At 54.0% G+C, this 26,545-nt stretch overlaps 1 protein-coding gene across 11 annotated transcripts in view; it reads left to right on the top strand.

Moving 5' to 3' along the window:
- LOC117653932 (potassium voltage-gated channel protein Shaker) overlaps window positions 1-26,162 on the top strand; it is a 154,421-nt gene extending 128,259 nt beyond the window's left edge. For 7 of the 11 annotated variants that reach the window (XM_034399973.1, XM_034399979.1, XM_034399975.1 and 4 more), the window contains 8 exons: window positions 5,746-5,869; window positions 8,285-8,550; window positions 12,703-13,346; window positions 16,432-16,561; window positions 16,733-16,862; window positions 24,050-24,240; window positions 24,324-24,503; window positions 24,620-26,162. In XM_034399973.1, coding sequence (XP_034255864.1) covers window positions 5,746-5,869; window positions 8,285-8,550; window positions 12,703-13,346; window positions 16,432-16,561; window positions 16,733-16,862; window positions 24,050-24,240; window positions 24,324-24,503; window positions 24,620-24,704 — 1,750 coding nt within the window. In that variant the 3' untranslated portion in view covers window positions 24,705-26,162. Of the gene's footprint in view, window positions 1-5,745; window positions 5,870-8,284; window positions 8,551-12,702; window positions 13,347-16,431; window positions 16,562-16,732; window positions 16,863-24,049; window positions 24,241-24,323; window positions 24,504-24,619 lie in introns of those variants that run through there. The other 4 variants (XM_034399981.1, XM_034399983.1, XM_034399982.1 and 1 more) reach the window with 3 other exon arrangements.
- The last annotated feature ends 383 nt before the right edge of the window (window positions 26,163-26,545 follow it).

Below are 26,545 nucleotides of genomic sequence, written 5' to 3'. Positions count from 1 at the left end.
TGCTTCCGCCCTTCCGACCCTTCCGGCTGTCTGGCCCTCCTCGGCCCTCCTCGCCCAATCTGGGCCATTCTTGAGCAGCTTATCGATCGGCCCGCCGGCCCAAAAATGGACCGGCCGCGAGGGGCTGCCCAAAATGGGACCGGTCCGCAGGGACCAGCCCGTGGGGCCCGGCCCAAAAAATGGAAACCAGCCTGAGGGACGGCCAGGCCCCGAGAGAGAATAGCCCCCTCAAGAAGGGACCGCCCCGAAAGGCGCGGCTGTCCCGAAGGGATTGGCCCTAAAAATGACCGGCTCGAAGGGACTGTCCCGAAGGCAGCAGCCCGACCGTGTGGCCTGGTGACGTGGCGGCGTGGCGGCTTCGCCAACCGGGAAGGAAGTGTGTGCCGGATGCCACTCGTTATCTTGCTCACCGTTTTTCTCCCTTTCTGTTCCAGGTGAGTGGAGGGCGTCGTTGGCGCGGAGGAGGATGGAGGAGGTGGAGGAGGTCGAGATTGGTAAAGTCCTCCATCGAGCAACGAGCAGGGAGCGGGGTATGATAACGGGGCGTGGGTTTGGAACGCCTGTAGACGATCATTTGTGGTCCAGCCGTCAATCGCAATCGCAATCGCCTGCAGGGTAGGCAGGCCGAGGACACCGGGGCGCTCGTGTTGCCTACCCTGCAGTTTGCAGGCGTTCTGGAGCGCCTGCAGACTGCAGGGTAGGCAGAACGAACACACCGGAGCGCTCACGCTGCCTACCCTGCAGGCGCTCTGGAGCGCCCACAGGGTAGGCAGAGCGAAGCCACTGGAGCGCTCACGCTGCCTACACTGCAGGCGCTCTGGAGCGCCCACAGGGTAGGCAGAGCGAAGCCACTGGAGCGCTCACGCTGCCTACACTGCAGGCGCTCTGGAGCGCCCACAGGGTAGGCAGAGCGAAGCCACTGGAGCGCTCACGCTGCCTACCCTGCAGGCGCTCTGGGGCGCCCACAGGGTAGGCAGAGCGAAGCCACTGGAGCGCTCACGCTGCCTACCCTGCAGGCGCTCTGGAGCGCCCACAGGGTAGGCAGAGCGAAGCCACTGGAGCGCTCACGCTGCCTACACTGCAGGCGCTCCTTTCCGGAACAGCGCACTGCGTGGCGCGGCGCGCGGCCTGCCTGACGTTTACTGCCGGCTGGCCGTGCTGACCGTCATCTCGGCGAGCACATATACTTCCCGCTGACGCGGCGACGCGGCGGGGCCAGCCCTCGGGCCAGCCCGGCCAGGGCTATGCGCGCCGCCCTGCGGCTTAGCGAGTCGCCCGACACTGGTAGAACTCAAGCGTAGTATTACGCCTTTCTTCAAGCGTAGTAGAACTATGCTCGGCTTCAAGCATAGTTCTCCATTTTGCCCCTCTCCGGCCTATCTAAATGCATGGGAGAATTTCTTCTCTACGCTTGACGTCAAGCGTAAAGTCTTCAAGCGTAGTTGTATGCTTGAATCAAGCATACAACTACGCTTCAGTTTTACCGGTGGATCCATATTCGATGGCCCATGGCGCCCATGGCCTGGGCTGCCGGCTGGCTGGGGCCGGGCTGGCCGGGCTGGCCCCGCATGGTGATTGTTCATCGGGGACAGCCGTGCTGCGCTCTGCAGTCCTGCGGGAACCCCTGTCACGGCGGCAGACCTTGGCAACTTTTTCCCCGGTATGCTGTCTGCATTCCCACACAGGGCGGCTCCCCCCCCCCCCCCACTTCCCCCTTTTCCCGTCCCATGCATACAGTGGCTTGCTATCGACGACTGAGGACAACAGTCCGCGAGAGCGCGGTCGCGCCGCCAGGCAGCCGTCAGCCAGACGGAGGACGCGCGGCTCAGATAGGCGCCTTTGTTGGCGTCCTCCGGGACTCCGGGCGCGCTCTCTCTCCGTCGCTCGCTGCCGCTCTCTGCCACTCCCTGCCGGTCGCGCCGGAAATAGAGTGGCTCTGGCCGTGTCCGCTGCGTCATTATTCCAAAGTTTACCGCCACGCGTCACGTGACGTCACGTGACGCGACGGAAGCGTCGAGCTTTCGCTCCCCCAGGCGAATGCTGAACACTGCTTGCGTCGCTCTCTCTCCTTCGCACTCGAAAGGCGTGCCGCAGGGGTGCGACAGAGACAGAGCGACGAAAGCAGTGTTCGAGCCTGCTGCGGCGGTATCGCGCTTTGCCGACCGAGCTACAGGCCACTAAAAAGCTGAGAACCATAAACGCAAACAGGTGACCAGTCCGCCAGAGGCGGTGAAAAAAAAAAGAATTAACTTGGTCAACGTCAAACGTGAGGCGAGGCACCCTGCCCCCAAAAAATGAGCGGAAGTTAAAGTTTGTCATAGTGACAGTCTGGCCACCGGGTCCCTTTTTTGCGGTGCACGGCCGTGTCCCGAGTCTTGTTCGCCTAAAACAAGACCAGGGACTGTTATAGCTCACCGTGATAGTGGCCTATCTGGGCGGCGCTCTGCATGAGTTACTTTGTGAACAAGATGATAGGGTGCCGCAGAGGCCCATTCACGTGCAGCGAGTGGGGGAGCAGGGAGGAGGAGGAGGGAGGGGGGTCGTCTGGCGATGACCATTTACATTAATGGCAGCACGGGCATGAATGTTTCACAAGGCGTTTAATGTATTGGCCGCGTTACCAATGTCCCCCTTTTTTGCCCACCGCGCCGAGAAGAGTGCCAGAGAAGTGCGTAAAGTGTGCGTGGAAGGGGGGGTGCCGCTGCGCAGTGCGGGGCGGGGGTGAGGCGGGGCGGGGCGGGGCGGGGCGGGCGGCGGCATGGGCGGACCAACCCACACCGCTATCGACCGCTGCCGCACTGCGCTCAAGGCGCGTCTCGGACCCGGACCCAACCCGACCCCAACCCTATCCGGCACGAACCCGGCACGGCGCAAACCTCCTCGAACCCAGCCCAACCCCCGGGTTTGAGGCAGGCATCCGAGGGGTTCTGGGGACGGAGGAGCGGGCCGTCCGAACCTCGGCGCCGCGGCGACGCGGCCGCGTTCGGGCGCGACCGGCCCGGCCCTCGTTAGCAGCGTGGATCCGACACCCCGCGGTCCCGCAGTCCCGCAGTCCCGCCCACCGGAACCGGCTGGAACCGGATCAGAACCCGGCAAAGAAAGCAGCGCCAAACCCTGGGCAAACCGCAAACCGGACAGGGCGGGCCGCGCCACCGCGCCGCACAACAAGCTTCCATTCGCTCGCTGTGTTCGACTACTTCCGCCCCCTCCCCCCCCCCCCTCCCCCTTCCGAGCCAGCCCCGGGCGTCCCACCTGATTCTTTTTCCTCTGGAACGCACCCAGCTTGGAAGCGTGCCCAGGTCACGGTCGGTATCTACCCAATATGTCAGATTGCTTCCATACGCCCCGCCCCGCCCCACCCCCATTAGCCGCCCTATGCAACGGCGCGCAGATTGGCGTCGAGCCGTCTCCCCGCCGGCGGGGCCCCACGCCCTTTTCTGGCGCGCGGTCACTCAGAAGGCCGAGGCCCTCAACACCTAGGCCCGGCCTGCGCCAAGCCCGTCCGCCCCGCCCGCCCTGGCCCTTTATCTATCCATCTATCTATCTGCCCTGCCGCCACGTGCCACCGTGGCCAAAAATAGCGGGGGAGCTCCCCGGAGAAGCCGGGAGGAGACAGCATCCGGAAGGAGATAAGGTGGAGGGGAGGGGGAAGGGAGGGGGAGGCCTGCCTATTGAAACACGGGATTAAGCGGTGGGCGGGAGCGCAAGGCTGGAAAGCGGAAAACCGGTTACGACGGACGCGCTGTCAACGTCCCATTTTCCTCGAAGCGAACGCGCGGGGGCGGGGGCACCAATGGCTTGCTTTCCAAGAGGGGGATCCATTGGCGCCCTCTCGTGTTCGATTCGATTCCGATTCACGGCCCTGGCGCTGGGAAAGACGGAACGTGTCCAGAGCCACGTCCGCCGAGACTCGCATGGCCGCGCGGTGCCGTCAGCACTGCGGCGGCCCGACGCGGCCACGGCCTCGGGGGAGGTCATCCCGTGAGGACACAGTGCAGTCGGACATGCAGGTGACGCCTCAGTCACCGCGGCACGCCGTGGCACGCCGTGGCACGCCGGCGAAGCCTCGCGGGACGGTTGGTTTATTTTAGAGCGGTGCCCGCGCGCCGCGCCGTGCCGCGCCGTGCCGTGCCGCGCTGTGACGGGTCGCGTCGCAACCCTGTCGCCCCGCGCCGCCGTCCCCCGCCCCCTCCCCCGTGCCTTTCTATCTCTTGCTAAGGCATTCCGCACGGCCATCAGACACACATACTCACACTTGGCGCCACACGCACACACACACACACACGTATCGCGTTTGAGGGGTGTGTCGCGCAGCCCCTGCGTGTCGCCGCATCGCCGCGTCGCCGCCGCCACGCCACCTGTTACGTATTGGGCCATCACGCAGGGGAGCTTATGCTAACACTTTGACAAACGGTGCGCCACATGCAGCGTCTCGAGTGGGGATCGCGGCGGGGCGGGGCGGGGCGGGGCGGGGCGGGGCGCCATTCAAGGGTCCGGCCCCTCGCTCCGCGACAGCCTCGCCGCCGCCCTGCCTCGTCCCGCTGGAGAGCGCCCGGCGAGTAGGCAACAGGAGCGCACCCGCGTCGAGGAGCCGCGGCACTGCCTACCGTCCATTACCATTACCATTAAGGGCTAGACCACACATGATCGTATGCCATTTCGTGTCTCCACTGCCTACCGTCCGGGCGCTCTCCAGCGTGTCCTGGGGGCTCGGCGTGGATCGGGCTGGAGAGCGCCCCTGACTGGCCATACTGCGAGTGGGAGTCGCGAGGGGGAAATCACTCTTAAAAACTGTGACCCGACTACTCCCTATTACGTTCTATTACGCTATTACAGAAGGATTATTACGCTCGAAAATGTCCAGATTTAGGCTAAAATCGTACCTTAAATGGGCATTTTTTTTTTCAAAAATTTGGTTATTACACTATTACTATTACGCGTAATAATAGGGATCGATGACCCGACTATTACGCGAGTGATTTCCCCCTCGGGGAGTCGTAGCCGCTTGTGGTTCTTCTCCGCCGGGATAAAGTGTCACCTTAGTAAGGACGGCCATGTCTCGTTTTGCAGTGCAGGCGGGCATGTGTCGGGCCCGAAATGGCATAAGATCATATGTGGTCTAGCCCGTAATGGTAATGGTAATGGACGGTAGGCAGTGCCGCGGCTCCTTGTCGAGGGCGCTCTCCAGCCCGACCCACTCCGAGCCACCAGGACACGCTTCGGGCTCCAGGGTCCTGCATGAGAGAAGGGCGCGCTGGTCCCTGTAAGGGCGTATAATCTGTGTTATCATCCCACCGAGACTCCTCGTTTGAGAGGCGTTATCCATCGGTAGTGCTAGACGGTCCGTCCGACATCGAGACCGTGTCATGAGGACTACGTGTGCCTCAAATCGCGCATTGATTGAACCTTCAAAAGAATCGTGATGCCAACACAACACCTTGTGAGGTTCAATCAGTGCGCGTTCGGAGTGATAACCGCCACGGACCGCCGGCCGCCTGGCCCGCAGCGATCGCACCGGCCGGGCCGGCGCGTTCTTGGCGGTCGCGCTCCTGGAAGTAGTGCACCCCGCCTTTGCGGACCTAGGAGCGCCACGGCCGAGCCACGGCGCCGCGCCGACGCCCAAAGCGAGGCGGAGCGAACAGCCTGGCCGCCGCGCCGTGGCCGAGGCCGTGGCGCTGCCAGCGTCCTTGCCGCGTCCACCCTCTGCTCGTCTTCCTTGTTGTGACCGCCGCCGATTGCTTCCAGGTCGCTGCCCAAGCTCAGCAGCCAGGACGAGGATGGCCCCACCGCTCACGGCCAGCTGACGGGCGTAACACACTTCGAGCCCATCCCACACGACCACGACTACTGTGAGCGTGTCGTCATCAACGTGAGTATCGTTGGCAATGCGAGAAAGTGACGCGGTGGTGGGGAGGGGGTGGGGGTCGTTTTCATTTCGACCCCATGCGCGCTTTGCTTGAGGGTTATCCGGGCGATCGGTGCCGCGTGCCGCGCCCCGCCACCTGCTGGCCCTGCTGGCCCTGCTGGCCCTAGTGGCGGTGCGCGGCCACGGCGGCAACGTCGCGGGGCTGCGACCCAATGGCCAGCCCCAACGTCCAGGCCGACCGCCCACCGCCCTGTCGACAAGTCGGGCCGCGGGAGGAAGGCCACCAGGCCACCAGGCTCATTCCGAACGGAGCTTTCGTCGCTCCGTCTCTCTCGCCCTCATGGAGTGTCCCCCACGGGTGCGAGAGAGACAGAGCGACGAAACGCCTGCCGCCGGCCGGGACATTTTCCAGTTATTAGGTTCCTGGCACCAGCACCGGTCGGGGCGGCGAGGCGGGCGGCGAGGCGGGCGGCACCCCTCCAGCCCCGACCTGGCAAATTATCTGTGTTCCTTCAGCACATCCATTTCTTCCCCGTCGCTGGAAGTGCGGGCTCGTTTCGCGCGGGCCGCCACCGCGCCCCGTTCCTGCTTTCTACTCTTTGGCGGGGAGTTTCCCTTTCCGTGCACGCCGTCGCCGTCCTTCGCGGCTCCGCGGCCTCCGGGATGAAAGTGACTTATCCGCGCGGCGGAGTTTGACGGCCGTGTAAACAGTCGGGGACCTGGCCGGCTGGCTGACGCCGACGTCGCGACCAGCCCCGCGACCCAGCACCACCACGGCACCACGGCCACGTTGCCTTTTCTCCCTCCTTCTCGTGCTTCTGGCCGCCTTGCCCGCCCTGCCCGCTCAGTCCTTTCGCTCTTTATCATTGTCAAGGGGCCCTTGCAATCATTATGACTTTCTGCCACGAAAGCCGCTCGGCCTGTTGGTGCCCGGCACGCCACGCCGCGCCGCGCCACGCCGGCCGACCAGGCCGACCAGGCCGACCAGGCCACCGCACTCACTTATACCAGTCACCACGTTTAAGCAGACGGCGTGGCCGGGCAGGGGCGGGCAGGGCATCGCCGCGCGCGAGAATCGATCCCATTTACCTAACCGCTGTTCCGTTTCGCTTTCAAAACAAAAACAAGGGAAAACGCCTTGCCTTGCCCTCTCCATCGCGCTCCCCCCGCAGCAACGGCAGCATGGCGTAGTAATTATTTTTCCTTTTTTTGCGGCTGGCGCATCGACAGAGTGTGTCGGCGGCCACGCGGCCACGACGCCAGGATGGGGCCCTTGATGGCCGTGGAGCGGCGGGCCGAGCCTTTTCAACGGCCGGCCATCATTTATGAATGGCGCTGCACCACGGCCTCTATGGCCCCGCCACGGCCTCCGCCACGGCTTCCGCCACGGCCTCCACGGCGGCGTGCAGCGCGCCGTCCTTTCACTCGGCCTTGTTTGAGCAGCCCGTAATTGGCGTGCGGCGGCCCCGCACTTTCAACACCTGCAAATCATTGCGCCTCTCTCTCTAATGTCTATTTTTGTCGACTTTCTTTTCGCTTTTCCGCCCCGTTTCCTCCCGCCATCTGGCCGAGGCCCTTGGTCACGTCCTAATAGCGATTTAAAGTCCCCCCTTATTATCGGCTGGGCCGGGGGGGTGGGGAGGGAAGGGGCGTTCCTTTCGCTACGACGGCCTTGCGGCGGGGCGGGGCGGGGTGGGGCGGGGTGGGGCGGGGTGGGGCGGGGTGGGGTGGGGTGGGGCGGGGCAGGGCGGGGCGGGGTGGGGCGCGGTGCGGCGGGGCAGCCCCGAGCGGTGACCGCGCACGCCAGGCAAGGTGCATTGCTCTCGCTGGCGTCATGCTCCCTTTGTAAAGTGGAGTGTTTACCAAAAAAAATACAATGGAGTTTGATGCCCTTGAGTTAGGGGTGTGCGACCGTTCGGTTACGTTTCGGCCCATGTGTACTTGTGAGCTTGTAGCTGCTTGGAACAAAAAGAGAGGCGAGTTTTGGCACCCGGGCTGCTCGACCCTCCCGACGGAAACTTTGACCCTCCGGCAAGTTTCACGCGCACGCCGCCGCGTGCGGTGCTGTGTGCGCGCGAAAAAATAATGAAGAAAGATAAGTTACTCGTCGAACTAACTCGTTACTTGATAACCGAGAGGTTTATTCGACCAGCTACTTTGATAGAACTAAACGATACGCAAAGAAACAAAAACTCCAACAAGGAACCGTGGGCCACAAAAAAACGAGCACCGTACGTCGTAGCACACCCTCGAGCAGACCGCAACTTCAAAAAAAAAATGCGGCACCAGTGCTGACATTTCGTTGGAGGGGGTAGGAGGGCAACAGGAACAGGATTCAGCACTACCGCCTTTTAGCGCTGCTGGCGCTGCTTTGGCTTCCCCATTTGCCACCTGTCTGACGGCGTGCTCGTGTTGCAGGTGAGCGGGCTGAGGTTCGAGACGCAGCTGCGGACGTTAAACCAGTTCCCGGACACGCTGCTGGGGGACCCCTCACGGCGCATCCGCTACTTCGACCCGCTGAGGAACGAGTACTTCTTCGACCGCAACCGGCCCAGCTTCGACGCCATCCTGTATTACTACCAGAGCGGGGGGCGGCTGCGGAGGCCCGTCAACGTGCCGCTGGACGTCTTCTCGGAGGAGATCAAGTTCTACGAGCTGGGAGACCTGGCCACCAACAAATTCCGGTGCGTATCGCTCATTGGCGGAACAAGGACTTGCATTTTATTTTTGGCGTGGCAGGCGCGCCCTTCGCGGGGCATGCCCTGCAGTGCCCTGCAGGATGTGGCCGGCCGGTGTTTACCGCGTGATCGACGTGCCATATTTCTCGGCTGTCTTTACGAAGTGACGACTTGTAAACACGCTAATGCGCCGTCCGGCCGGCCCGCCGTTCGTCCGGCCGCGGAAGGGAGGCCGCGATGAGTTGCAGAACGATTCGGCCGAGCCCCGATTCCACTCGTGTAAATCTTGTCAGAATGTCAGAAACATGTCTGAAATCCTGATCGAAATTCGCGCACCTCTGAAAGCTGAAATTCTGAAAACTGACTCATAAACGGTTTGAATTTGAGGGGTCGGCAACTTCCCTTGGCCGTGTACGAGGGAGTATACGTATATTACCAGTAATATAGGTAATATATGTGTAATATAAAGTAATACAAAGTAATATATAGTATAGCCACCGCCTACGAAGCAATATATGAGTTGCCGACCCCTCGTTTGAATTCTACAGACTGTTAGGAGATGTTTTCAGCTTTCAGAGGTGCGCGAATTTTGATCGTGGATAGGACCGTGCCTCGATGACGCTCATGAAGTTGGTACCGGCACTTGGCTGAGTTTCGGTTTTGGCGGTCATCGCGCTGCATTCTTCTTCGTTCTTTCCAAGGTTCTCTCTAGCTGCCCCTCCGTGGCGCTCCTGGGCAGCCCAAGATACGTGTAGGCGTCCAGCAGATGCGGAAATGTGGGGGGGGGGCGTCTGGCCGGCCGTCTTGAGCAAATGAGCCGAACCTGGAATCGGGGAATCGGAGCGGCTCAATGTGTGATAACGCTTTCCCCGCCCCGCCCCGCCCCGCCCCGCCGTGTGCCGCAGCGGTTCCCACGGCCCGGCCAGGGCCCGGCCCCCTCGGCCCCCCTCTCGCAGGGCGAGGGGGCACGCCGGGAAGGGAGGGGGAGGAGGGGCGGGCCGGCGTGGTGCGGCGTGGTGCGGCGCCGGTACCGCAGACCCAGCCGAGCCCAGCCCAGCCGCCAGTGACCTAGTGTCCGCACAGGATACAGTTCCAGCAGCAGCCCCCTCCCTGCGTATTGATCGGCCTGGAGACCGCCCTCGAACGGCGTGCGGGCGGCGGGGGTGGGGGAGGGGGCGCGAGGGGGAGGGGGGCTGCGGCTCCAAGGAGCACGCTACTCCAGTGCGAGCCACAGCCCGCCGCGCGCCGTGTACCGGCTAGTCCTGCCCTTCCCCTACCTCCTCCACGGGACCCCGTGGGGGGCCGCGGGATAGAGAGGGGGTAGGGGGATGGGGCGGTACTGCTGGCGCTGCAGGGGGCACAGTTTTGACCTGCCCCTCCCCGCCGCCAAACGAGAAGGGGGCACTGCCGGCACTGCTCACACATCATCCGCCTGCATTATCGCAAAGTTAACGATGGGGCCTCTAGGCGGGGTGAGGCGCTGGCGGGGCGCGCACCGCGGCACCGCGCGGGCAGACGCGGGGACGATTGGGGACCGCGCAGGGCGGGGCGGGGCGGGGCGGCGCAGGGCGGGGCGGCGCAGGGCGGGGCGGCGCAGGGCGGGGCGGCGCAGGGCGGGGCGGCGCAGGGCGGGGCGGCACAGGGCGGGGCGGCGCAGGGCGGGGCGGCCGCTGCAGGCGCGTCACAGCTCGAGATTCCCCCGCGGCCCTCCAGAGACCCACCGGCCAACCGGCGCAGGGCCCTTGGGTCCGCGGTGGGCGTGATAATGTCACAGTTATGACGCAGCGGCACGGCGGCATGGCACGGCACGGCACGGCGAAGCACGGCACGGTCCGGTGCGGCCGCGACCACCGCACTATTCTTTCTGGGCGTTCGGGACGCGAGCCAGGGAGGGGCTGGGCCGGCCTGTACCGCAGTGCCGGCCATGGCTGGACGCGGCAAGCCGTCGACGTTGTCGCTCATGATGTCCGGGACCTTGTCCAGGACCTTGTTCAGGGCCTTGTCCAGGACCGACCTTGTCCAAGACCTTGTCCAGGGCGGGGACCGGCGAGCAGGCTGGGGGTCCCGGGCCGCGGCCCCCCGCCGCGCCGTCGCGGCCGTGCCTTCGCGGCCATGCCTTTCATCAGGCAGATGGAAGTATCTGCCGTTTGTGGGTCAATGTTGTGCGGGAAGGTATTTTTAGCCCGCGGCGCGCGAGAGGGAGGGGCGGGGAGGGGAGAGGGGGCAGGGAGGGGCCGCGGAAGGGATGCCGCGCGGGGCGTCGGGAGGGGGGCCGTTTCAACTTCCATGTCGCCGGCCAAGGAGGGCCTTATCATGAATGGCCGACCTGGGCAGCCTGGCAGGTTGGCCAGGGTGGGGTGAGGGGTGGCCGGTGACGTCGGCCCGCATCGGCCGGTCTCCAGCGCCTGCAGCCCGGCGCTGCAGCCTCCAGCGCGGCCAGCTCCGCTCCAGCATGGCTCCAGCCAGGCCGGCCGCGCCGCCGGGCCACGCGGGCCGCCAGCACAGAGTGCACCGCGCCGAGACCATGCCGGAATGCAGGGCAATTTGTCGGGGAGCCATGGGCAGGCCATGGGCAGGCCATGGGCCGCATGATGCACTGACGTCACAGCTGTTCTCGCAGTCTCAGTCACCATGGTTACGTTCGACCCAGCGGGGCCCCGGCCCCCACCGCGGCCTCGCCCCGCTGGCCAGGCTTGGGCTGGCTTGGGCCAGGCGCCCCCCACCCCCACCTCCGCGCGTACCAGCCGGGGCCCCGAGCTGGCCCAGCAAGCCCTCATGGGCAAGCCGGCAAGGCACGCTGCCGTGTGTGCGTGCGTGTGTGTGTGAAGGGGAGGCTGTCCCCGGCCGTCGTCGCCGTGCTCGCGGATATCAAAAAATACACCGAAAAGATGAGACGGATCTACGTGACTTGGGTCCCGCCTGATCAGATTGTTTGCAAAAGATGTGCTCGGCCAGCGAGAGGGAGACGGGTCGGAGACGGGGGAATGTTTGCCAAGTTGGTCCCCGGAAAGCCGAAACCTCCCCACTGTTATGCCGCATCAGTTAGGTCTCTGCTGACATTCCCCCTCCAGGCCCTCGCCCTCGCTCCGACCATCCTGATGCTCGGGGCCGCCGAGCCGAGCCCTGGGCGGCCCTGGGCGGCCCTTGGGGTGTAAGTCTGAATAGCGTCCAGCAAAGGGCGAGCAACAGCGTGGCTTCAGTCCCAGGCCAGCCCCAGGCCCGCCACTACAGCCCGGACAATGCGCATTAAACACACGGATGCTTGTTCTTGCCGGTGACGCCCCCGCCACGCCCCGCCACGCCCCGCCACGCCCCGCCACGCCCCCGCCACGCCCCGCCACGCCCCGCCACGCCCCGCCACGCCCCGCCACGCCCCGCCACGCCCCGCCACGCCTCCGGGAAGCCAGGACCGGAACGAGACGGCGCGACGCGCGGCCACGTCCAGCCAAGTCGCAATTAAGAGAAAAGAAAGGGGATATGGTGATGGCGAGGTTGGCGAGCCTGGCGAGGCCCTCACGCGGAGTAACGAAGTAACGAAGCCGGCCGGATTCGCCAGCCAGCAGTCCGATTCCGAGCGGGGCGTGCCTCTCTCTCTCTCTCTCCCTCTCTCGCTCTAGGGGGCGTCCCTTTGGGGTGCGAGAGAGACAGGCCGATGGGACACGCCTCTCTCGGAATCAGCCTGCCGCCGGCCTCTAGACCGCATTATTCCGAGGCACGGAGCGATCCCTGGGGAGGGAGGGTTGGAGGGGGGAGAGAGAGAGAGAGAGAGAGAGAGAGAGGGAGAGAGAGAGAGAGAGAGAGAGAGAGAGAGAGAGAGAGAGAGAGAGCAGGGCGCGGGGAATTAGTATTCAGAGCGGGGTCCGAGTCCGATTCGTCCTAGATCAAGCTTCTTTCAACCGCAAATGCGGCTCAGAAACGATTCGTTCTCAGTCACACGTTGACAAGTGCGCCATCGCCATTTCGTTTTTTTTTTTGTGTGTTTCCCCTCGGGTCGTCAGCTTTTTTTGTGACACCGTGAGAAATACACCCACATACAAAAGATATATCTTGATTCTGGGCTGGAGCTGTTAAGAATCACGAAACAAATCTCTGGCATTGGAATCAGCGGATGTTTTTTTAGATATAACTGGATTAACCGGAGTTGCTTTGCTGTTGCAGGGAGGATGAAGGATTCATCAAGGAGGAAGAGAAGCCGCTCCCGGACCACGAGTTCCAACGCAAAGTGTGGCTGCTGTTCGAGTACCCGGAGAGCTCGCAGGCGGCCAGGGTGGTGGCCATCATCTCCGTGGTAGTGATCCTCCTGTCTATCGTCATCTTCTGTCTGGAGACGCTGCCCGAGTTCAAGCACTACCGCGTCTTCAACACCACCACCAACGGCACCAAGATCGAAGAGGACGAAGTGCCCGACATCACAGACCCCTTCTTTTTAATAGAGACGATATGTATAGTTTGGTTTACGTTTGAACTGTGGGTGCGCTTTTTAGCGTGTCCGAATAAGTTAAACTTCTTCCGGGACGTCATGAACATCATCGATATTATCGCCATCATTCCGTACTTCATCACGTTGGCCACGGTGGTGGCCGAGGAGGAGGACACTGTGCAGGCACCGCGGGCCCCCGTCAGCCCGCAGGACAAGAGCACCAACCAGGCCATGAGCCTTGCCATTTTACGGGTCATCAGGCTAGTGCGGGTCTTCCGAATATTCAAGCTCTCCCGCCACTCGAAAGGACTCCAGATATTAGGGAGAACACTGAAAGCCTCGATGAGGGAACTTGGATTGCTCATATTTTTCTTGTTTATAGGTGAGTGTGATGAGATAAGGTTCTTATCTCTAAAAAGTGAAAAAAAAAGAAAGTGCTCTGAATATCCAAGTTTTTGTGTGCGTGTGTGTGCTCCCTCGACGTGTAAGTGCTAGTGTAAGTGCATCGAAATGGAAAGTGCGACGGGATCTCTGCTCAACGGCTCCACGGGTAATGTATACCGACCGCAGCATTTATCCCTTCTCTCGCCGATTACATAGGCGTCACATCATCTTTTAAGGGGACAAGTTGTTTTATATAATATATGGTGCCCATCGGGTGTCCTTCTCCAATCATAAATGGGGGCTATGGTGACCCACTAGAATGTGATGCCTGTGGCTTTTCCATAGAGGCGGCACAGGCCGAGTCCAGAGGAGCCACAGGGCGTCTGCACTGTTTGCAGATCAAGTACAGAGGGAGAGCTGCAAACGCCTTGAGCGCGTCGGCCAACACTCTCACTCCCAGGGGAGGCAAAGCGTGTAGGGTGGGGACACTTCTTCGACTCCCGCGTCCTCTTATTCCCCCACCGAGCAGAAAAAGGTATGACATATTCAAAATGATCGACCAACCATTTGGAGACGAGGGCAAATCACCCCCTGACTAATTCGCCAATTTCAAGATGTTGGGTTTTGTTTTCGTTGTTTTCTTTTTGTCATGTCGTGTCCGGGGTTCTAGCCGCGGCCTGCCTCGGCCACGTTCAGTTAGGTTCCAAAATGCAGTGGTGTATAAAAGGGAGGGTTAGAAGGGCTTAACGCACCCCCACCCCTTAGCATATCAACGGGCGTGGCGACCCCGCGCGACAATACACGCCTCCTAAAAAATAAAATAAAACAGAAAACTCTGCTCCGCCACTTCCAAAATGTGGCGCAGCCCGTTATTCTCCCCCCCCCTCCATTCCCCGGTCCCCCAAGGCCGACAAGGCCTCGGCAGTTCATTAAAAGGCTCAGTCGCTTCGCCGTCACGCACTTCTCAGGCGACACAGTGGTGCATCCAAGCAGCAGCTCGCGCGCCGCATTCGCTGTTCAAGAAGGTCCAACTGTCGCTGCCCCCTCCCCTTTCCAGACCTCTGAAGCGCTTCCTTTCTCTCGCTGCCTTCGTTGCGGCGCTGTAAGGGGAGGGGGTAAAGGTACGGGGTGGGGGGTGGGGGTGTAACGATCGTCCGCTTCGCTTCCTGTGCGCCGCGCCGCGCCCCGCCCGGCCGGGCCCGGCCCCACCCCTCTATAGCAGACTAGCGCTCTGGATGTGCCGTTCCTTGCGCTGCGGATGCTTGTCAACGACCGACACGCTAATAGCTACCCCCACCCCCACCCCTTCCGGGCCCCATCGGCAGTGCTGCATCGGTCCGCCACGCATTGCCATGCCGTGCCACGCCGTGCCACGCAGTGACATAGGTCGCGCGGTCCATTTACAAGGAGCTGTGTGGAGTTCTCAAGACGCGGCGTTTGCACGGAGTGAGTTGCCAAGTCACAGCCCAGGTGCCGATTGCTGAGATTCACAAAAAAAGAAAATGTTTCCGAAAAAAAAAATTGAAATTAGTGTTGAGTGTTCGTTACTCGACGCGACAGATTCTTTGCAGAGTAGGGTAGTCAGGTGTACAAAGGCTTATCGGTAGTCTTACTAGAGGTAGTTACCTAAGATAGTATCAGAGGTAGTACCAAGTTAGTACTAACGCAGTACAATATGGTAGTACCAAAGATAGTATAGGTAGCATTGTAGTCCAGTTTGCATCAAACATTCGAGTGGGCTGCAGTTCTGGACAAACAGTATCAAATATCGGGAAAAGCATCTCGCTCGCCAGATGTGACATGCTGGCGTTCGCTCGCGTTTGCTGATTGTTGTCTCTGTCTCTTTTATAGCGGGGGAGGGGGGCGCCTTTCTGCGCGTCTATCGCATGCATTTCTGCTGTCACCTAGAAAGAAACAAGATGTTGGTCCTTTTCGCGACTCGTGCGGATGAAAGCAGCGGCGTTTTGGGGCAGTCCGAAGAACATCAATCTCAAAGCGCAAAGTAAAGCCTGTTTACAAACACTGCCGGATGTTTCAACGAGCAAGGCGACAGCAATGCCTTCTGGCAAAAATAGCAATCGGTGGGAATGGGGCAGTCGCTTCCTTTTGTTTCAAGGGCAGTGTTTACCCGCTCAGCCCAATCAGCATCACTCGAAGGCCCTCCGCCGGTGGGCCCGGCTAAAAGGACCAGCTAAAAGCCTATTGGTCGGTCAGGCCCCTTCTGGACCTATAGACACACGTGTTGCCGTAATCGATAGCTGTTGACATTCTGCGGAGAATACGGAGGGACAAGGGGCTGGATGGCCCGGCCGGGGGACACCACCTGTAAGCAGGCCTAACCCACCCTGCAAAAAACTGGTACACTCCCTGAATCAAACCACTACGAAATGAAATGATTTTTTAAAATGTTTTTTCTTGGTGAGTGGGGGTGGGGGCTCAATTTGCCGCAATGTTTTTTACTGGTTGGTCGATCATATTGCAATTTTCACCGGGCGATTGCATGTAGTTCCTCGGATGATTCATTTAACTCAAATCGCCAATCGGTACGTATTGAAGCACAAACGTCACGACACACTTTAAAAAAAAGGAATTCGGTTTTAATTTTAAAAATTCTAACTTTGTGATTAAAGGTACTAAAATGCAGCAAATCAATAGATGAAATAATTATTTTTATTGGAAAAATATTGCTTGTAAACTTTTAAGTCAGAGTCATTGTAAAAGTATTTAGACTCACCGTTACATCATTTCAGTACTCATAAGAACACAAACAGAGAGAGTGAACTTCGGCGAGCTTCCCGTCATAAGATTATAAATGTAACAGCAATATTTTATAAATTGTCTGAAACTTCAAACATGCTTTCTTTTATCTGTTTTTTTTTTTTCAACTTTTAATTGTTTGAAGCAGTGCGGAGTTTGCTCTCGTCTGGTGTAGATGTAGACGTAGTTTGTAGGCTCCCGCGAGCCCGATCATCCCTTAGCCCCCTGAGGCCTCGAGGTCTACCCTTCCCTCCCCGCCCCCTCTGGGCCCCCTCTGGGCGCTACACCCCCATCCTGCCCCTCGCCCATTAAGCTGCCTGTTCCAGGTGTCATCCTATTCTCAAGTGCCGTGTACTTCGCCGAGGCCGGCTCGGAGATGTCTTTCTTCAAGTCCATCCCGGACGCCTTCTGGTGGGCCGTCGTTACCATGACTACAGTGGGATATGGCGACATGAGGTAAAACCTCCTCCCCGTTCCCTTAGCGGTTCCAAACGCTCGGCGCGTCTCTCTCTGTCTGTCTCGCCTTCCTTCCCGGCCCGCCCCCTTCCCTCCACAGTGCCCGGCCCGCCCGCCTCCGTCCTATCTTCTCTTGCTGTGTCCGACACGATTGTTGCTGTATTTCGACAGGTGTGGTGCTGTTTTCGAGTGCCGTATACTTCGCGGAGGCTGGCTCCGAGAACTCTTTCTTCAAATCCATCCCCGACGCGTTTTGGTGGGCCGTAGTCACCATGACTACCGTGGGCTATGGAGATATGACGTATGATTGTTTCTCTATCTAAACCACTCTTTCTTTCATGCCATCAGCAAGTGCAGTTACTAACATTAGGTTTTACTTACAAGCTTACCGTTTATCATCCGTATCATATTACTCCACGTTATTTTTATTTTAACAGCCATGTTTTGAGTTTGGTTACTAACAGACCTTTTGTAAGCTACATATATCACCTGTAGTGTGCAGTACCATGTAACAAACATTAATGACTAGAGAGCGTTAATTTTTCTATTGTATACCATCTATCACCCTCCCGTGATCATCATACTAAAATTTCAGTTTATTTTATTTATTTGTTCACCTTCATTTCATTTAAAGAAAATTCTTTGTTTGGGTTGGTAAATTTACAGTATTGTGTAGATGTATTATCTAGAAGGCAGTAGCGGGTGCCGAAAAGGATTTACCTTATAAACACCAAGTTTCTGATCCAATATGGGCCTTAGCGTGCATGCCCTCTATAGTGAGGTTTTTGGTAATCGCAAAAAGAATAATAAAAAAAGAATCTGTGGCACAGTGGCAACACAATAACACCTCCATGGCGACTTTCAAAGCGCCAGCCAGACGAACGGAATTCCTTTCACTCCCAGATGAGCTGCTACCCCGTGCGAAGGCTGGCGACTGTATTGCACCTTTTAGAAGTCAACTTGAGCTTGCTGATCAAAAAACTGCGTTACGTGTTATGGTGTTAAAGTTTAATAAGGGAAGGGATGTGTGAAGATACGTTTCAGAGTGTCCAATAACAGCTTGTGTAGGCAGGTAGTTGATTTTCTTAGGGTGCAATGAATGGTCTTCACGTACACTTTATCTTCGGTGTTATTATCGTATCAATGTTTATCATCTATCTTGTCTGCTCCTTTACCCTAAACTTTGAATCCTTTCTTCTTCCTTCGTCGCTTTTCTCTTTTAAAACCCTTTCTATATTTTTGAGATATGGTTTGAGTATAGAGTTGGCCGATTGTCTGTGGTACTTTTCTGTTGATGTTCGTGTTTAGCATGCTTTCTTGGCCACTTATATTGTTCATCGGCCGATTGTATAAAATCTGGTTACAGCTCAATTTTTGATTGACGCTACATTTATTCATGCCAGTGGGTTTTATCGTAATTCAAAAGACCCACTAAATGAAAGTAAATTTGTCAAGGTGTATGACATTACACCAAATATTGTCAAAAATTTTATGATAAAAAAGTCTTTAAAAGTCAGCGAGTGAGCAGAGTACTATAGATTAAAAAGAAAAGAAAACAAAGTGTCCATTTTTTAGATTTAGTCCCAATAATAAAGCAAGTTGCACATAAATACCCCTGATTCGATGAATCGCACCTTTTTTTAGAAAGGATATGTGTAAGGGAGATTGCGAATCAATAGGCCGGACGAGTGAGGTCTGGGGTTGTGTTCATCCGCCAGGACCAGAGGGACTATGTTACCATGTTAATCTTATGGGACTGATTTTCGGAGTGCCCATTGTAAACTTATTAGACATTTCTTAAGCAATGCAAGTGCATTTTTGTGATGGCGGTATTTTTTAACGACTCTGGACGAGTTTTGGCGTCTTAATACTGTTTAGGAAAGGATTTTCGTAAAACCTGCAGACGGAGCTAAAAGCTTACGGTGAATTCCTCATACCCTCGGTTTGTTGTTGATATGATGGCCCTGTCTGCTGGGTTCTGTGGTAGTCTTTTTCTTCCCACAAACAGTCTTGAATCGCCAGAAAACATTTTCAACCTAAAATTAGATTGGTTATATCTGTGATTTCATCCAAATGCAAAGCACAGTTTACTTTCAAGTGTACAAAGAAAACAGAATGCTAGCAGAATGGCCTGCTTTGGCGCGCGGCCCGGCTACGGGGTATGAGAAATTCACCGTGAGGATAGCTCGTCGGCCGTCTTTATATCACATTATTATAGAAGTAGGCAATACAATTTTTGTTTTATCGAGCTGAATCGTATTTAAAACAGCTGTTCTTTCCATTTCAAAACATTTAATTGCTAAGAATTCTGTATTTTATGCTGTCAGCGTGCTTCTCCATGCTATCATATGGGAGCCTTGTCCTGGGACTATCTGCGGAGGGATACGACTCGTCCAGTCTATGGGGATGTTAGGACGCAACTTGTAGACAAAGTATCCTTACGGGTTAATTAACTGAGTGTTTCATTATTTACTTAACAGAAACAAACTACGAGCCCCAACTAGTACTCTTCGTAGACTATTCAAAGTCTCTATTAAACAATTAAAACTTGTCATTGCTCTGACAAGATTTGCATTCTTGTTTCACCGTTACCTAATAATTCAATACAAAAAACTATCAATGGTAAAGTTGTTATGTGGGCTCCACGCCAGCAAAATGACATATCCCGCATTTTTTCTAAGAAATATTAGTTGTGTAAAGTTAATAAGGAACAAAGAATTTTCTGTCACTTTTTCATTCACTGGCATTTTCTAGTTTTGCTTAAAGGCGGTATCAAAGTTGGGGAAATTTATGTGTAGAAAGCTTTTCTTAACCAATTTGGCTGCATGCGGTAGTGCACGTTATGTTTCTTTAGGTCTTGGTATGCTTCCTTGTTACGCATAAGTTATCTTCGCAAATGTGCTCACAACAAAATACAAACCAACAAACACATTAAACCGCGATATTGCAGCGTACACCATCAGAACCTGGACCGAATGGGTGTAGGCTGCTCTTTATTCCATTTAATGCTTTAATTGTGCCTCTCACGTGTTTGTTCCTATCGTTCAGATCCTACCAACACTTTCCTGCCACCATAACGAGATCTTCGTTTTCCTTCCTGCATTTGAGCGTGTGTCCTGCTGACATTATTCCCGATTTCTCCCCTCTACCATTTAACATCTTGGTATGTCCCTCACCACAAATACACGGAGATTAAAAATTACACGTTCGTTTTGTGAAGCCGTTGGTGCTGAACCGGGTTCCCACGAAACTCGTCACTCGACGGGTGCTGCAGACTCCACCCTGGTGCCTCTCTGTCCGCCTAAATCTATCTTGCCAACTGTGTGTGATCTGTGCATGGGGCCAGCCGACCAGGACGCGGGGCCAGCGCTCAACGCTGTTTTCAAGAGTGTGTGTAGGAATTCAAAAAAGGGATTATTATAAATCAGAAGGGATTATTCCTATACTTTTAAAAGCAGACATTACGCTGTCAATAAGAGAATTTTCAATTGGACAAAAATACTTTTCTTTTACTTCAAACAATCCAAAATGATTGTTTTTACTGCAGTTTGGATAGCTTTAATGGAAAGTCCTGAGCGCACTCTTGAAAAGGTGATCTTTTTGCTTATCATCTGCAACTCTATCTATTCATTCCCGGATAACCTTTCCTCGGTGACAAGGATCTTGTTTTGTTTGAGGTTTGTTGCCTTGCACCGCAAATCCAAAAAAGTGTCGGGAATAAAAATTTTGAATCGATTGTAACGTATTTTCAAACGTAATTTGTGATTCCGCGGCTAAAGGAACCAACGTTTTCGCCTTAAAGGAATGGTACCTTCATTTACTGAGTAAAAAGTTACGTATCGTTAAGACATGCATTCATGTTCACCAGTGGTGGAAATCTCTCAGAATCGATTCTCATAAATTACGTTTTGTGGTAACTTTGAAACCAGAAATCACCGGATGATTCCATCCAAGGGGTGTCTTGCGTAAAAATAACTTACCTGACGTTCTGCTCTTGAACATAAAAAATTTGCACTGTTTGCAGCCGTCCGAAGGATGGACCAAAAATGCTTGTTTTTTTTGTGTGTCTATTTGTATATTTAATGATAATTTTATCCCATTTCTATGCGTTTAAGAAATGACACTAAGAAGCTAACACAAAACGTATATATTTGTGTGCTTGTCTTGGTAAAAGGCAGCAAGCGGCTTCTGTTTTTGAATGGGCTGTACATATTGTAACCTGTGTCTAGATGTTGCATCACTTTGTCAATTTGTTTTCTGTGCTAATGCCTTTCTTGCGATGTATCCGGTCTGCAAGTTTCTGGACACAGCAGTTTGCACCCCTTTTTTTTAATCTAAAAATATATTTTTTTAAATTTGGCTTTAAAAAAAGGACTTCGTTACCTTTCCACTAGTTTATCACGACCAAAATGCTGGTCCGGGAACCTGAGTTAACAAAAACCCCTGCGATGCTCGGGCAGGCAGCAACTGTCTACGATGCTGCCGTGAGACGCGGTCTGCCTACCTCAGCCTGTCTGATATGGCCGTTTGTGCATTAAATTGACATATGACTATGTAGACAGGCAAAAGTCGACAAACCGTGTTCCTCTGAAGCATCTTAAAGTCAAATTTTGTGCAATAACCAGGCAACTTTGCAGGGGTGTGCTGCGGCACCTGGTGGAAAGGCAGTGGCAGTCTTGGCTTCAAGCGGTTAAGTCAGCAAGTTTGGCGCAAGGCTTCTCAGCCTACAGAAATTGTAAAAAAAGAAAGTAAAAAAATGTTTGAGGGTGAGGCGTAGCGTGCAACGAATACTTTTCTCCTGCTGTCTCATTATGTATTATTTTTTGCAAGAAATATAGCCAGTGCGCCCGTCCCTTGTAGGTGTTGTTTCGTGCCACAATAATATTTCTGCCTGTTAGAAAAACCACAGCACGGACTCCAACATTGCATTACTTAAGAGTATTGAGAGGCAACCTTTGATACCCTTGATACCTTGCCTTAGGGCACGCAAATTTTAGTTAAAATTTTAAAGTCTCCTTAAAAGATGGAACAAAACAATTTAACTGCGATAAAAACAGTTTTACTTTTGTGTAGGTTTAAAGCAAAGGCCAGTGTTGCTGGTGTATTATGGGGCTACACGGCAACCTTAAGTTGTAGATATGAACTTAAACTGTCAATTAGGGATAATATTCCAACGCGCCCTAAAGCACCGTTTTTTTTTTCATTCATTTTTTCATACCATTGTTTTAAATCATAATAAAAGTCAGAAACCAAGCTCAGTAAACAACTATACTGGACACAATTCTTGATTTCATTATTGTTAGGTCACGTCTTACAGGATGCATGCGGCTTTTGAAAAACAGTCATATATTTCTAGGTCTAGCGCCCCAAATATTGAAAGCAGTTGAATGCAGAGAGTTGACTTTTCAGGAATACATTTTAAGTTAGGAATGGAAACGTGACAAGACAGAGGGAGCGGTTTTAAGTTGCTTGGAATTTCATGACCGTTCGTTTCTCAATTATTGTTTGTTCTGTGGTTTTGATCCACATTTTGCAGCAACCTCCTCTCACTGTGTATTTGGAACTCCAGCCAGTACAAGCCACCGTTTTTTTCTACCAATGAGAATTGCCGGCACCTGCATTTACGCAAATATTTCCATAAACACCTTTTGATATCTGTGGTAGTGGCATTTAAGTTACAGGAATGATCGGTGCAAACCAGCTTGAGCCGTGGTGCTATCGTTCCAGAATGGTGTTGTTCGATGTTTTCTTTTTAGCATGAAGCGTCCATTACTGTTTGAGAAAATGCATCCATTTAACAACGTTGAAACACATTATTAGTGCTTTTCTGACAAAACAAAAGTCATTGATCGAAAATTTATCCACTATAGTACAACACAAACACTTCCAGATATTACTTTAAGTTTATACATTTTAGTCTTTATTTTCATTTTGTTTTGTTAAAACTTATGATTGCCACGAATCAGTGCCAAATTATAGACATGCGCCTTTTCGAACTACAAATTATAAGCACGTTTTAAACAGCCTCTTTTTACCCCCACAAGAGTGATTTGCAAGCATGTTGTCTGATCTCAAACTTTTCATGCACAGTTACAGCAAACAGAGTATTCATGGCGTTGTTTTAGATCTTGCATTATTGACACTATGTGAACCATAATTTTGTTGTGCTGGCTCTACACGCTGTTTGGGTTGTAGGCAAAATAGGCAATAACAGCAGCACGTGGTATAGTCATCTTTAGGAATGGCATGGAAAGGCGAGGCTTGATTAACCGGCCTATTGACCACTGCCGCACCATGGACTAAGATTAAGCCAGAGCAATCATACAAAGCAGCTAAGCCGTATATCAGTTTGAACGGCTTATTCAAAAGCATTAAATCAAACGGGTTCCACTGGATTGAGCTGCCACTGCGGTTTGCCGTCATTAGACGCAATGCACTTGTCCACGGTGGATCACACTCCTTTAAATTTCCAGGAACTAGTATTCGGTTTTGCATTCCAAATTGCGAATGATTGCTCATGCTTTATCCTTCATCTTAACGCTGGCATTGACTGCTAAATAATATTGATTACAAAAACGGACTAGGTTCAGCGCATATCTCTTCGAGGATCTTTTGCAGTATTTGTTACTAACTTTTTAGAACCTACACAACTCCGTAGACCCATTATTTGATCTTAAATTTAGAAAATGTAGCTGAGTGTTGACAATAGATTTCTAGAATTAAAAGAAACAACGTTGCTCAGTAATTAAGTTTGATTGTTACGGCACAGGAATAGATCGTAATAACGCCAGGTATCCGATATTTCAGTGCTAAAATAAACGTGAAAAAATGACTGTTGCCTCTATATGCCAGTTATAATTATATATTATATGAAGCCGTAGAAATAAGTCTCTTTGCAGTTGCTTAGAACCGCTAAACATAAACGCTGATCCTAGCCCGTGCCGCAAGCACTGTTAAAACACGCAGCTGTGTTGGATTTGCTTTTTGAGTACTAATATTTACTAATGGTACCTTATAAGGTTCATAGAACCTAATCTATTTAAGAAAAATGTCAGTGATCTGTGTTACAAAATATTACTTTGAAATATTGTCACTCTGTGGACTCGTCGTAAACAGTATGCTCATAAGTCCAGTCAACTTTTCAAGTCAAAATTCTTACTATGTAATAATTTTTGCAACAGACATGAGCTGCAGTCCATAAAGATACAAATATATTTCCAGTTAATCTAACATTTTCGATTGTGACCTTTATTTTAAGGACACGTTGTGAAAAGAATACTGACGCATCCACACTGTTTTTCATAAATTTTTTGTTTTATTTAAAAACTTTTGACTTTTTGAAAAATATTGTAAAATTGATTTTGGCTTTAGTTTAATATTGCCCTCATAGGTTCAAACCTAACTCCTACTCAAAGAATATTTTGAAAAACGGTGGATGCGTGTCAATACTGGAATATTGGCTCACAAATGGCGTTTTGTCTTTTACAGGCCAGTCGGAGTATGGGGGAAAATCGTGGGTTCGTTATGTGCGATTGCCGGTGTCCTGACTATCGCACTTCCCGTCCCTGTTATAGTCTCCAATTTCAATTACTTTTACCATCGAGAGACAGATCAAGAGGACATGCAGAGTCAGAATTTCAATCATGTGACGTCATGTCCGTATCTCCCGGGCACACTAGGTAAGCAAAACAAACGGATAAGTTGTAAGTTGTTTCCCTTTATCATAACTCTTTCCTAATGGATATTGTGTATCTTATTACAGCAGGGCAACATATGAAGAAGAGCTCAGTTTCGGAGAGTTCGTCAGATATGATGGAATTAGAAGAAAGTATTTTAGTTGGGCCCATCAAACGGCCCAATTCCTGCATTTCCAACCCTCGACTGCATCAGCCTCACAACAATACATACCCAACAAGCATAGAAACAGATGTCTGACTACTGGGTAAGCATGCCTTCATTCTAACTTTTCCTCTCGTGACTGAACACTTGGCTTGCATACTGAGTTCGCGCTCACTCTCTTGATGGTAAAGAATGCATGGATGATTGTGTCTGTCACAGTGTGGGCGGCGGCCTGGTGGGTGCCCTCGTGCCCACCATGGGGTGCGTCACCCACCTTCAAGTGCTTCCAACGTTCCTCTGGTGACGCCACTACAGACGCCGCCGCCTCCACCAAGCTCAACGGATTTCAACTTTGGTGCTCTCTTCCCTCCCTGCCCTAGAGCGGGCCCCGCCCCGGCCCCGCCCCGGCCCCGCCAGAGGGGAGGGAGGGGTGGGGGTGCGACGGTGAGGGCCCTCTCAGAGCCCCGTCCCCCCCGCCGCCCTGCCAGCCCGTGGGAGGCGACTCTCACCGCGCCCCGACACCACCACCCCCTCAGAGAACGAAGAAAGGTGTTGGCAAATCCGCGTAGTATTATTATGATTATAATTATTACAGACTTCTAAATGAAACCAACGTGCAACACAACCAAATACTTTTTTTTAAATTAATGCATAAGGATCTAAATAAACTATTATATAATTAAGATGGCCATTTTTAAAATGCGTTTACGAATATAGGTGCATATCGAGACCGTCGAAGAGAGTATGGAGCGGACCCCTAACAGATGTTCAAAGTGCCCACAGATATGTGTCCGTGCGCGTGCGGATACAGGGTGAGACAGAAAGCCGTCCATTTGGCGCACGCTCTGTGCGACAGAGTACCTCTTCATTACCTTCCAGTCAGATGTAGTTTTTAGAGCAGCGTTCGGCCGTCACCCTGTATGCACACGCCTTGTGATGACCCCAAGGATGACCCGACACGCCGTCCGAGGCGGGGCGTGCGGAGCGTGTGGCTTGCTCTGCAACGCCTCACGCTCTGCCGCTCTCGAACGCCTGTCGAACCGACCGCTAGGCGGCAGCACCGCAGCCATCCATGGCGGCATCCAAGGCAGCAGCTTTCATCTCCAATCCCCATCATCAGTTTGGCCACTTTCTTTAAGTTATTTAATTTTGGCCGTGCATGTCGCACCACCGGTTCCCACGCCGCGCCGTCCAACTACAGTAAAGCACCGCGATGCCATATCAGGGATCTCCCGCGCCATCATGCCGTCTCGAGAATTGTGTAATGGATCCCCAGGGTAAACCTTTGTCAGGCCGGCCCTGCCCCATGACTCCATGGCTCCACCAGGCCCAGCCAGGCCTAGCTAGCCTTGAGGCGGCTACGCTGCAACCGCCCAGCGGCCGCCTGCCGCCTTCCCGCCCACAGCCACTGCCATGACCGAAGCCACTCGCCCGGCCCGTGAGCACTTCTTGCCGGCCGGTGCAGGGGGCGCGGTGCCAGCCACTGCAATTGTTGTATTATTGTTATTATGATTATTATTATGATTATTGTTGTATTTATTGTTATGATTATTATTCCTGGCTGATCGCAAATTATTTTGTAACGTCTGAACAAAAGCATGTTATTTTTACCGTATGTTCAAGCAGTAAGTGTGTGCCTTAACATATTGTGTTTGATCTCGAATGAACGCGGTGGTACTTTACTTGTAACGGAGAATTCCCTCTTTTTTTATTACCTTTTGCGGAGTGTTTTTCCTATCGCATCATTCGATGTCAAAGTCCAGGGCATTTCTGACCGCCGTGCCGCCGACCAGGCTGGGCGTGAGCCCGTGGCCTCGGCGGCACGGCGGCTCGGAGGGGCAAGGGGCTCGGCACGGGCTGAGGGTGCTCGCAGAGGAGGCGTCAGCTCATGTTCGGACTGTTTCTTTAGTTGTTACTTTTCACGTGGTACTTTGTGCTTCACATGGCTGGTTTTTATTTTGTGAACATATATCGTATGGGTGACTGACTGTTAAGAAAAAAATGTTTTAGGGTCCGCAAAACTAGGAGAAAACTGATATTTTCACCTTCAGAAGACGCTTCTGTACCAAACTGTGATTCTTTGGCACGCCCTTGTGTCCAAACAAAATAAACGTCCCCAGTTCCTCTGTCGGTGAGAGTAGTGTC

This window comes from Thrips palmi, unplaced genomic scaffold (genome assembly GCF_012932325.1).
Source record: "Thrips palmi isolate BJ-2018 unplaced genomic scaffold, TpBJ-2018v1 HiC_scaffold_8, whole genome shotgun sequence".
NCBI lineage: Eukaryota > Metazoa > Arthropoda > Insecta > Thysanoptera > Thripidae > Thrips > Thrips palmi.
This window is presented reverse-complemented; position numbering and strand designations above follow the sequence as displayed.